Genomic DNA, 13,706 nt, shown 5'->3' with positions numbered 1-13,706 from the left:
GGAAGTAGTTTTTAGTTTGTTTTCAGTTTTAGCTATTTTAGGGGGATATCTGTGTGTGCAGGTGACTATTACTGTGCATAATTATTAGGCAACTTAACAAAAAAAAGATATATACCCATTTCAATTATTTATTTTTACCAGTGAAACCAATATAACATCTCAACATTCACAAATATACATTTCTGACATTCAAAAACAAAACAAAAACAAATCAGTGACCAATATAGCCACCTTTCTTTGCAAGGACACTCAAAAGCCTGCCATCCATGGATTCTGTCAGTGTTTTGATCTGTTCACCATCAACATTGCGTGCAGCAGCAACCACAGCCTCCCAGACACTGTTCAGAGAGGTGTACTGTTTTCCCTCCTTGTAAATCTCACATTTGATGATGGACCACAGGTTCTCAATGGGGTTCAGATCAGGTGAACAAGGAGGCCATGTCATTAGATTTTCTTCTTTTATACCCTTTCTTGCCAGCCACGCTGTGGAGTACTTGGACGGGTGTGATGGAGCATTGTCCTGCATGAAAATCATGTTTTTCTTGAAGGATGCAGACTTCTTCCTGTACCACTGCTTGAAGAAGGTGTCTTCTAGAAACTGGCAGTAGGACTGGGAGTTGAGCTTGACTCCATCCTCAACCCGAAAAGGCCCCACAAGCTCATCTTTGATGATACCAGCCCAAACCAGTACTCCACCTCCACCTTGCTGGCGTCTGAGTCGGACTGGAGCTCTCTGCCCTTTACCAATCCAGCCACGGGCCCATCCATCTGGCCCATCAAGACTCACTCTCATTTCATCAGTTCATAAACCATTAGAAAAATCAGTCTTGAGATATTTCTTGGCCCAGTCTTGACGTTTCAGCTTGTGTGTCTTATTCAGTGGTGGTTGTCTTTCAGTCTTTCTTACCTTGGCCATGTCTCTGAGTATTGCACACCTTGTGCTTTTGGGCACTCCAGTGATGTTGCAGCTCTGAAATATGGCCAAACTGGTGGCTGTCATGGAACCATGAACCAGACGTACAACAAGAGATAAGTGTTAATAAGAAGGCTTTATTGAAATCAAGCTGTAAGCAAAAGTCCAAACGGATGGCTAAACCGAAGCAGGGTCTTGCGTAGCCAGAGGTCAGGAACCAGAAGGGTAGTCAGACGAAGCCTGGATCAGGAACCAGCAGGGTAGTCAGACGAAGCCAGGATCAGGAACCAGCGGGGTAGTCAGACGAGGCCAGGATCAGGAACCAGAAGCAGCAGCAGTCTTAGAAGCATGTGAACACAGGAGGACCAAGCAAGGAACTGAAGCCACAGACCTCCTATATATATGAGCTAGGCATCCAGCTCCTCCCAGTGGGAAGGAGAAGCCGCAGGGTGGGAGGCTACAAGAAACCCAGAAACCAAGATGGCCGCCAGCACATGTCAAACAAAGGAGGACGGCAAGAAGGTAAGACCATGACAGTGGCAAGTGGCATCTTGGCAGCTGCACGCTTGACTTTTCTCAGTTCATGGGCAGTTATTTTGCGCCTTGGTTTTTCCACACGCTTCTTGCGACCCTGTTGACTATTTTGAATGAAACGCTTGATTGTTCGATGATCACGCTTCAGAAGCTTTGCAATTTTAAGAGTGCTGCATCCCTCTGCAAGATATTTCACTATTTTTGACTTTTCTGAGCCTGTCAAGTCCTTCTTTTGACCCATTTTGCCAAAGGAAAGGAAGTTGTCTAATAATTATGCACACCTGATATAGGGTGTTGATGTCATTAGACCACACCCCTTCTCATTACAGAGATGCACATCACCTAATATGCTTAATTGGTAGTAGGCTTTCGAGCCTATACAGCTTGGAGTAAGACAACATGCATAAAGAGGATGATGTGGTCAAAATACTAATTTGCCTAATAATTCTGCACTCCCTGTAGATGCATGTAATAACTGGGGCATTCATACATCCATATATAGAAATCCCCTAATATAACCCCATATACACACACATACAGATATGTGCAATATAAGGGGCATACTCACATTTCCATATATATACATATACACACACAGAGACCTGGGCCCATACAGGCCATGCAGGGCCTTCTAAGTCACAACAATAGACAATCACAGCCTGCTTAAACTAATAACACACAAATAATTAAATGTTTCCATGTTTTTATTGAACACATCATGTAAACATTCACAGTTCAGGTGGAAAAAGTATGTGAACCCTTGGATTTTATAACTGGTTAAATCTGCTTTGGCAGCAATAATTTCAACCAAACGTAATTCTGGACCATTCCTCTTTATAGAACTGTTTCAGTTCAGAAATATTCTTGGGATGTCTGGTGTGAATCGCTTTCTTGAGGTCATGCCACAGCATCTCACTTGGGTTGAGGTCAGGACTCTGACTGGGCCACTCCAGAAGGCGTATTTTCTTCTGGTTAAGCCATTCTGTTGTTGATTTACTTCTATTCTTTGGGTCGTTGTCCTGTTGCAAAACCCATCTTCTGTTGAGCTTCAGCTGGTGGACAGATGGCCTTAAGTTCTCCTGCAAAATGTCTTGATAAACTTGGGAATTCATTTTTCCTTCGATGATAGCCATCCGTCCAGGCCCTGAGACAGCAAAGCAGCCCGAAACCATGATGCCTCCACCACCATACTTCACAGTTGGGATGAGGTTTTGATGTTGGTGTGCTGTGCCTCTTTTTCTCCACACATAGTGTTGTGTGTTTCTTCCAAACAACTCAACTTTGGTTTCATATATACAAATGTCCATGAGGTACCTGGCTTCAGGACTTTGTGGGCGTTATGTCCTGAGCCTCCTACAAGTAAGTTTGTAAAGTTCCGTCTGGTTCTGGTGTAACTGGTCAGCAGCTCCCTTGACCCTCCGATGCACAGTCCCATGTAGATGATGATGACCAGAACCAGAAGAACTTTCACTGGGTGAAAGAAGAGATTGTAGCTGAATGAGCTCTTCCACCCAAACATCTTGAAGTCTTTCTCCAGAGCCTGAGATAATGCTCCCGCTGGATTGTGGCACAGTTCTCCATCTCTTGAAAACCTCTAAATAAAGGTCGCTTGACTGACAAAATCCAGTGGGATCCTCTGGAGCCTCACAAGAGTATCAGGGCGGATAGCTAGTCTCTTCTGTGGCGTCATCTGGGTTTTTCCTCTGCTCCATAGTGAACATATCTATGACAGAAAAAAATACCAGGCGCTCCTGGGGGAATTCTCCCCTCACGGTGCAGTTAATTGTCTTACACCAGCACCAATACCCATGAGTAGAGAAAGGTATTGGACTGCCCTTCATCTCACAGGACCCCTCGTTATCCTAACACTGGTGTCTGAACACCCTACCTTCCCCTGCTTCAGATCCCTCTGCACAAACAGATAAGGATGGCCATCCTACTAGGTTAGGATATCCGAGGGAAGCTGTGGACAAAACACCATCTTGTTATTGATGGTACTGTATCCCGGTCTGCTGATGTGTACTCAGGCTGATTTCCCCCTGTCATCCTGTCTTGTGGAGGCCTACAGAATCCATTACACCAATGTTGTCTGTCCGTCCCAGTCCCCAGTATAATACAGATCACTGAAAAAAATATATTACATCCTGCACAATATGATAATAAATGTTGCGGATTTGTGCTAACAAATCGGACCACAGCATTTCTGCTATCTTGTAAGTGTTGGGGAGGATGGGGTTAAACATACTCATGTTTTGATGAGAGGCCATCTTCCTTGGTGCTGTCCTTCTTCATCCTTTGTGTGCTGCGCGGAGGAGGTCCTTTAATATCCGCAATGCCTTATCCGACCAGCCGGATTTCTTATGATCAGATAAGCGCCAACGGTGGGCATGCAAGGCAATCAGAAATTCATTAATACACAAAAATCAAAAAGATTTTAGGTTCTCTGCTGTAGAAATTGCCTAGTGTTTAGTTCTGATTGAGAAAACCGCTCTACCTGTCCGAACTATCAGGCACTGGACGCTCAGAATCCACTGACCATGTCCCTCCCACCTGACTAGTTCACAGTGTAAGCGATTTTCCTCACCAAAACCAAACACAGATACAAATTCCTAGCAGTGGGCCTGGCTCGCCAATGTTAAGGGAAATATTAATTATTGATATTTTGGATAATACGAATAAATCATATTCATAAATAGGCGTGAGTCATCTAGTGATGACTTTGCCTATTTATACAATAAAATGAAAGCTATGTTAAGCCCATATACACACACATACAGATGTGTGCAATATAAGGGCATACACACATATCCATATATATATACATATACACACACACAGACCTGGGCCCATACTGGCCATGCAGGGCCAATATATATATGTATATATTAAAAGACACATATACATATATTTGCAATATACCCTTTCCCTCTACAGGAGCTTACCCTCTGTGATATGCAGGGAGTACAGAATTTTCCAGAATATTGCTTAATAGGTGCATATTGTGTGCAAGTGTAGCATTAGCAAATACATCTGGAATTCGGCCTTAAAGCTGTATGTAAGCTAGGCCACGTTCACATCACCGCTTTGTTTTCTCCTTTTAATCCATCAGAAGAACATAAAAATGAAAAAATAAAAATAAATAACCAGATCCGTAATTTTGAGCATCAATTGTGCTCATTTTTCATCCTTTTTCATCAGAGATCTTTTACTTTGGACAGGAGAAACTGGAACTGACCCATTTCTGTTCTTCTGATGGATCAGAAGAATGGAAAACAAAACGGTGATGTGAATGTGACCTAAGAAATTTAGAAGTAGTAGAAATGAGCAAAAAATAACCCTTCTATACACACTCGTAAACTTTGTTTATTTTTGAACATATCAATATTTGATCTTCATGTAAAACATAAAGGTGATAGAAAAGACAATAACAAATTGACTTTGCAATAACATATTAAACAAAAAATAATCAGACATGAAATTTCTGCACCTCTTTGGCCTGTAGTAGACATGTAGATCAGAGTATACAGATAGTAACACCTGCCCTTGCTTGAGTTTAGAGCTATAGCTTACTATGTGCAACATTTCAGTATAAATTGTAGGCAATCTAGTTTGCACTATTATCAGTTTTACTGTAATGTTGCATTGTGTACTAATGTTTAATCATTATTTTGTGTGGTTGTTTCCTCTTACAGGGCACTGTTCTCTGTGATATCATTTTGCTAAACTTCCTTAAAGGAGCAGACCAGTACAAAGCAAGGAAGTTTGAGGAGGTATGTTACTTCGTCAGATAGCAACATTTTCCCTTCTCCTCTTCTTGACTTGCTGTGTTGTAGAATGTTCTGTGTCTGGGATGAGTTTGACTATGATGGAACGTTAGATTTCCCTTATTTTATGTGGGTAGACTCTGAAGTGGACCTTGGCAACATCTGTGTAGTGGCCATGTATAGTCACTAAGCAACTCAATTTAATCTTCTGGAGAAATTTGTTTCACGACTTTCTGATGTGACTAATGTCAGCTTTTAGTCCTTTACAGACCATTCGCAGCCACATTAAGCATTCTGCTGGTTAAAACTTAGGTCTTCTGCACACGACCGTATGGCTTTTTCAGTGTTTTGCGGTCCGTTTTAAACGGATCCGTTGTTCGGTTTTTTATCGTGTTTCCGTTTCCGTTCCGTTTTTCTGTATGGCATACACAGTATACAGTAATTACATAGAAAAAATTGGTCTGGGCATAACATTTTCAATAGATGGTTCCGCAAAAACGGAACGGATACGGAAAACATACAGATGCATTTCTGTATGTGTTCCATTTTTTTTGCGGACCCATTGACTTGAATGGTGCCACGGAACGTGATTTGCGGGCAATAATAGGACATGTTCTATCTTTCAACGGATTGGAAAAATGGAAATACGGAAACGGAATGCATATGGAGGACATTCCGTTTTTTTGCAAAACCATTGAAATGAATGGTTCTGTATGCGCACCGTATACGGAACGCAAAAAAACGGCCCGTAAACGTAAAAAAAAGTTTGTGTGCAGGAGGCCTTAGTTACAGAGACACCTTTGTTAGCTAAGCTGAGCTCCTATAATGCAATGCATTTTTGGAAATTCAATTGAGAACTTTGTAAGCTAATGTGCAGAGTCATACAATATATACTGAGCCAATAGGGGGATTTTGGCAATGGTGTAAATTATTTTATGTTTTATCCTTGTACATACCTTTCTTGCTTTTCTTTTAGATTTCAGATACCACCCCTGCATTTGGCAGGCATATGTTCAAAAGTGACCAGACTCTAACTGGCCGTGGAGATGAGAAAAGATCTACAGACTCTGGGGCTTTCTCAATAGGTTTATAGGCCTGCACCAGCATCTTCATTGGCTTCCTGTGCTTTTATGTAAAGTTCTGCCTCTTGTATTCTAGATATCTTCTTCTATTGTATGTTATATTTCTTGTGATGATCACTTAAATCGGCTGCCTGTATAGACTAATTTTTAACATTCCTTGTTAGGCAGTGTAAGTTAATAGAGGGTACTCCCTCGCGCATCAGTTAGCTATTTGTATTAAGGCTGTCTTTCTCTCTGGAAGATCAAGTCTGTACATGGTCTACAGGAATAGCCAACTGATTTCAGTAGGCACTGTGTAATACTTCATTACTCCTGTGGTGGCACTGTAGGGAAAGTGAACGGTTGTTGTCAGGTTCTCCTGTAGATTATGTTGATCCCACTTAAATCAAAATAGAATTAACCATAGTTGACCCCTTGAGCTCTCAAATAATGTCCTCAATATCTCAATATCTCAAGTATTGCTTACCAAGCACTTCTTCTGTCACTTTTGTCCATGTATATAGGAGAGGATACGGGTCAGACAGCAAAATCTTCATTATTGTGAAGCACAGTATGGGATTATCAGTTTAACTGACAAGTATGAAACATACAACCCTAGACTCTACCTCTTTTTTTGACATGTAAATAGTATTCTACTTATTATTTCTTTCTGATTTCAGGTATCCTATTAATTTCCTTAACCTAAATGTAAACTTAAAGTAGTTGTTCCAGCATAGTCAGTGGAGAATTATTGATAGGATAGTCTCCCAATGTCTGATCAGTTGGGATTGGCTTTTTATTTGCTGCATCCCCTGTTGATCACTAGAATGGAAGACTTGGTGGCATATCGAACAAATTTGCAACCGGTATCTAATCGATGAGTGTTCAACTACTGTAATCCCCTCAACAAAGAAGCATTAGTAGAGCTAGGACAGCATTCATCTCCTTTCTGCTCCACTTTCCTTTTTGCTGGCAACTGTATGACTGGCGATTGACTATAATCAGCCAAAAATGCAGCCTCCAAATAAAGAAAAGCAGAGCCAAAAAAATATGAAGTGGCACAGCCATGGGCGGACTGGCCATACACCGCCAGGGAACCCCAGGGAAATTTCTTGGTGGGCCAATGCCCAAAGTGCCACCCAAGCCCTCCTCTTGGTCACCAGCTAAGTACATAATGATCCGATGCACTCAGCATTAATTAGTGGAGGAGCATCAGCCACTTATGCACCTGGCCAGCGGGCACAGCTGCCAACCTGAACTCAGTGGTGTGTTTCCCTGCTCCTGCAACTTAGACCCTCCTACAGCATGGGGCCACTTTTAGGGTTTTTTCCAGGGTCACTTTAGTTTCCACGGTCGCCCCTGGACACAGCGCTTACCTAGCACCATTGCCACTAGATTCTAGCAGTTAGTGGAAACCAGTAGTAAAACACCCACCAATCAGACATTGGTGGCATGTCCTAGCAATATGCTACCAGTGGCTATGCTTGGATGACCCCTTTAATACATGCATTATTTCCTTGTATTCTGTGGTATCTATACTACATGTTGTGGCTGTAGATAAGGAGTCTCTGATACAGTTCATTGTTTGCACGTGGCTTAAGGCCTGTAGGCTGTAAATTCTCAGGTGCATGTCTATTTGATTTGCATCAGTGGATACGTTGCAGAGTCTGCCACATCGGCATATTTTATTCCATTCTGTGGTACATATATGAAATAAATGGAGTCTGGACATGCATTTCGACGAATGTTCTATGATTAGATAAAAGGTCTAATTATATTCTTAAATTCGTGGAGACCTCAGGAGGAAAAAAAAAAAAAAACAGGCCCCTAGGAGGAAGAGTCCACTTTTAAATTTTCATTCAAAACTGTTACATCCATGTCTTACATGTAAAGTCAAGACAACATTATACTGGTCAGAAGTCCTGTTATCTCCCACATGTGATTAAAAATATTCCATCTGGAGGAACTGTTTTACAGACCAAAAAAGCTACTCACAAGAATCCAAACAAGTGTGTACAGGGTGAACAGCCTGAAGATATCCCCTTCGAATTTGGTCTAAAACATAGATTATCCCTGTGTCAACCCTGTGTTATTTACTGGAAGATTCATAGTCGTAACTAGGATTATATAGGGTAAAAAAGAATCATTTCGTTGCCCTAGCCCAGACTGGCAACCTCACCCCAGCCAACATTCCTGTTCATAGCACCAGGTTACCCTCTGGTGGGGTTAGATACTGACACAAAAATAGCTTCCTCTTGCAACATATCCCTAATGATCCAGCAGAAGACAACTCAATTTGAAGATGACTTTGGAGCCAATCACTTGCCAGTAGGGTCCTTTCACGAACAACAAATTAGACCATATTGATAAACTATCCTGTGCATGCAATAATAACGACAATGTGTATGGAGGGATAATGTGCCCACAGGATCTTCTCTGGTATTCCATGGAACCTAAGTATGAGCTAGGCAGACCAATCAGTATAAGCTAGACAACCTGAAGGTGATTTTCTCATTAATTTCCTGAGGTAGGAGCATCATGTGCTACATGTTATTATGAGCTACATAATAACATGTTCATAATAAAAGCATAACCCAAACATATATCTCACTATTACTTTGGTTAATGTGTTTCCATCAGCATTAGATGGATAAGGCTTATACCTTTAGGGGGTGTAGAGAAGCCCACTCCAGGGCCTGGTGCCTGAGGGTCCTTCTGCCACATGCAAAGACACCAAGACTGTAAATGACAAATGGAGATGTTATAGATTTTTCAGCAGTATCCAGTATACTGAAGTTATGTCTGTCTGTATGTGTGTAGTGAACATGTCTATCATTACAATATTTTTTTAAAATAAAATTAAATAATTTGAAAATATGGTACATTAATGGTTAATTGGTAGCCCGCCAGGCTTCTCTCCTCCAGTTGGGTACCATACTCAGCAAGCTGTAAGAGACATCATTTATTCTGCCAGCAGGTGGCAGCATCATACAGGGATGCTGTCTCCCGCACATGTGGAGGAGGGCAACATAGCTAGGGAGAGACTGTAGCCTAGGAAAGGTAAGTATTCTTCATGAAAGAAGGAGGGGCAAGTAAATGTGGCATACTTGAGAAATTTTGCTAAATGATATGAGCATTGCACAGATTTTTTTAGCCTTATGCCCCAACCATGCATATAGGACATAGCCACAACCTACACCATTTAAATTATGACTAGTACATATGACTCCCTTCAATGCACCCAAAAATGAATGCATATCACACTCCAGACCCTGTTGTATACAGATCCCAGACCAAAACACCCTTTATACTTACCAGAACAGCCCTTCTACAGACCCCCTTTATACAGACTCCAGACCAACCTATCCCTTTATACAGATTCCAGACCAGACTTAACTTTAACAAATCATAAGCCCTTTATACAGACATCACACCAGCCCTGTGTTATATGGAAACCCCAGACTAGACATGCAGGTACTCACCTCCGCCAGTTCCTACAGTCCTCACCAATCCTGAGCATGGTGGTACTCTACAAAGGAAATCTGGCTGCACGGGGGTTATACAGTGCTGTACAAGTTTAGGCAGGTGTGGGAAGCATGCTGCAGAGTAAGAATGCTTTCAATAGTAGAAGTGTTAATAGTTTATTTTTCCAACTAGCGAAATGCAAATTAAATGATCAAAATAGAAGTGCAAATCTGGTCAATATTTGCTGTGACCAACTCTTGCTTTCATTAATTCTTCTAGGTACACTTACAAACAGTTTTTGAAGGACCTCAGCAGGGAGGTTGTTACAAACATCTAGAACTAACCACAGATCTTCTATGGATGCAGGCTTGCTCAAATCCTCCTGCATCTTTCTGTAATCCCAGACAGACTGGATGATGTTGAGATCAGGGCTCTGGGCGGCCCATATAATTACTTCCAGGACTCCTTGTTCTTTACACTGAAAATAGTTTTTAATGACATTGGCTGTATGTTTGGAGTCATCTTGCTGCAGGATAAATTTACATTGAAACTATTAACACTTGTATTTCTTTAAGCATTCTTACTATGCTGCATTTTTATATACCTGCCTAAAATATTTGCACTGTACTGTATGTTGTGCACGCACTCACGGAGCACATGTGGCCAGTGACGTGCTATAGAGGTACGCAGATGCACCTGAAATAGGATCCTGACACCTAGGGGGTGCTGCACATTTTTTTCTTTATTGTGCTCAATCCTACATGTGAGCAACATGTAGGAACTCCAGTGATCCCTTCCCATGAAATAAATGGAGCCATTCATTGGTTCAGAGCTAGAATGTATTATATAATTATGTGCTTCCCTTAAGGCAGAGGTACGATCCTGATTGACTAGCTTACAAGTATATAAAAGGTAAATGGGGCCATATCCACATTGCAATTAAATTGATTTTGTTTTGCTGTGATTATTCTCCCAAATTTGGGGTGTATTAGCAATAATTTTGCTAAAATTCTTAAAAACCCATGACAGAACTGCAGGATACAACACCCTTATATTTACCTAAATGTGTATGGAACGGGTGGGGATTAAAGGGTACAATGTAAAATGTTGATAAAGTAATAAAAAAACCTCTTTATCCCAAGGCTTTAAAGGTTTATCATTGATTGGAGTTAAATGTGCAGTTGTAAAACTTGGCGGCATTAAATGCTTCTTATATTGATATATCTATTGTTGTTTGTAAAGTCATCTGTGTAACAGGGCCTTGCATGTGTGTGTACATACATGGGCACCATCCTACTTGCTCCCATATACAGCGCCTGCCACATCTGCATACAACAAAGCATGCAGGACTCACCTCCCCTTGGCTCTAGTTCCTCCCAAAGGTCTCTTCATGAGGATGATACTGCATCACTGCTACCTGCTGGTCACAATCATTACCTAAGGTCTGAAAATCTGGGATTAAGTCGCCAGCAGCTTCTTCAGAGGACAAACCAGTTGTTTGTATGATCAAAAAGTCATACACACCACAAAACAGTATTAATAAAAACTACATCTTGCCCTCACACAGCTCCATAGACATACCTATAAAAAAGTTATGGGGATTAGAATATGGCGAATATTTATTACTCTGGTCAAATAAAGTTTGTCATGCAACAGATGATTATTTTTGGTATGGTCCACTGTAGGTAACTTTGAATGACTACTCAGGTGACTGACAGATGCTTCCGCTATAGTGCTCAGTGCTAGGGTGAGTTTGTGTAATAGAAAAGCCTAGTATGCTGCAAAGCTTCCCGATGATCAGAAATAGTGCTTGCAAAAAGAAATCTCTATTAACAATGTCAGACTGGGTTTCCTTGATCTTACCAGAGGAAATAATTCTGATGATCCACATTCCATTGATTCTTAAAATCCTTTGTTATTTTCCATTTTAGCCTTGAGAAGAGTTACTATATCCTCAAGATTGCATCAGTTGTATTATTCAGTGCTGGATGGAACTCATTTACAGCTTCAAGCATGTCCAAAAGAGAAGGACGCTGACATGGGAGTGTCTTACATCTTAGATCTTACAGAAAGGATGTTTTTGGCTCACCGTAGGATGGCAGAAGGACACACTCTTAATTTAAACAAGGTGAACTTTACTTGAAACATGCAGGGTGGTTACAACCTGTACTGGTTACAACAGTCTTTTGATAGGCAGCAGGCTTAATCAATCGATGAGGATACAGGCTTAGTTAGAGGCAACAGGTTAATTAGGTACACTGTCCCTTAAAGTGGCAACAGGCAACTCAGCTATCCTTTTGGCTTGTGCTATACCTCCTTAGCAGGGGTGGTTTGGCCATAGACCCTACAGGGAAATTTCCCGGTGGGCTGATGCCCAGGGGGTCACTCAAGCCCTCTTGATCGCCTGAAGGCCAGGTACATAATGATCTACTGCTCAACGGACACAGGTGCCCTCCTGAACTCAACTGTGATACAGTTGAATACTATGGTCGGGGCAGAAGTATTTTGCACTGCCCTGTGGTATTTGGTTCTGCTGGGGTGGTATTCTGTGCTGCACTACAGTATTGCAGACCCTGCCTATTTCTGTTGGCCCCGACTACTTGTTTTGTCCCGCCTTCTGTCAATATTGGACCCACCTATAACATGGGGCCACTTTTAGTTTTTTTCCAGGGCCACTTTAAGTTCCCAATCCGCCCCTGCTCCTTGGTGATGACACTCTTGCTCTGGTCTCCTCAGAGTAAGGTCCTCATGCACGCGACCGTTGTGTGCATCCGCGTCTGTTCCGTCATTTTTCACAGTTTAGCGAAGGTCCCATTCATTTCTATGGAGCTGTGAAAAAAAACTGATAGTCCTCCGTTTTCTCTCCGCATCCGTGATTCCAGTCCATCAAAAAAATATAACTTGTACGTATTCTTGTCAGTGGAAAACAGAGGACCGACCCATTCAAGTCAATGGGTCCGTAAAAAAAAAACGGATTCACAACTGGTATGTCATCCGTGTCCGCGTCCGTTTTTTTCTACAAGACCTTGGTGCAATAAAATTACACTTTTCATTAACCTTCCTTTTTTTTCCCCTGTCAGACAAAAAAAAAAAAAAGGAAGACACAAGGAAACACAACTGAAGCAAAATCGGACACGGACCACTGAAGCCAAATCACTGACAGTGAAAAAACACTGTCGTATGCATCAGGCCTAACATTAAAAATGATAAATGCATCTGCAGTTATCACCTTGGTTATCTCTCCATGTGGCGCAGTACCACACAATCTGCACAGTCTCTAACAGGTGTTCCATCCTCACAACCACTCTGCACACTGTCCTCCTTGTGGTATACCCTTCTTCACGACACACAGTATTGTACACAGTCTGTCACACAGTATTACTTCAAATTAATAGGAGTAGACAACATTTCTTAATAATCACGCCAATTTTATAAGTATACCAGGATAAAAAATACCAATGATTATTCACAAGTAAGGAATATAACAATTCATGCCACTATATTACGCTTAATGATTATATGTTAAATGTTGAACAGCAAAGTGAAAATGCAATACTCTAAAAACCCCTCTAATTATATATCTAGCCTAATATGCTAAAAGTGTTTAAAAGTCATACATATAAAAGCAAAGTGCTATTTAGGAGGGTGAGCATACAACCCCTCTACTTAATATGCTATGTCCTCAGTAATAATATCTATCGTGCAAGTATAGCCTGGCCAATTGACATTGGGGGGAAAAAATTAATGTAATCACAAGAAAGGCTATAAAAAAAAAAGCTGAATCAACCCACCAAAGTGCTTTAGTGCTGGTGGCAAGGAGTCCTCAACGCGCGTTTCGCATTATGAGCTTCGTCAGGAGGAGTGTAGAGGGGATCAGACCCCCAAAAGTTGAAGTCCAATAATGGGACAAAAAAATAAAGGAAAAAAAAGTTTTACATAATAAAAAATATAAAGGTTTCAAGTAAAAAA

The 13,706-nt window shown here is 41.3% G+C and overlaps 1 protein-coding gene across 1 annotated transcript in view; it reads left to right on the top strand.

Annotated features, from left to right (window-relative positions):
- P2RX3 (purinergic receptor P2X 3) overlaps window positions 1–11,880 on the top strand; it is an 87,602-nt gene extending 75,722 nt beyond the window's left edge. Inside the window, 3 exon segments of the mRNA XM_044299620.1 lie at window positions 5,140–5,217; window positions 6,188–6,296; window positions 11,669–11,880. Coding sequence (XP_044155555.1) covers window positions 5,140–5,217; window positions 6,188–6,296; window positions 11,669–11,880 — 399 coding nt within the window.
- The last annotated feature ends 1,826 nt before the right edge of the window (window positions 11,881–13,706 follow it).

This window comes from Bufo gargarizans, chromosome 6, assembly GCF_014858855.1.
Source record: "Bufo gargarizans isolate SCDJY-AF-19 chromosome 6, ASM1485885v1, whole genome shotgun sequence".
Taxonomy (NCBI): Eukaryota; Metazoa; Chordata; class Amphibia; order Anura; family Bufonidae; genus Bufo; species Bufo gargarizans.
This window is presented reverse-complemented; position numbering and strand designations above follow the sequence as displayed.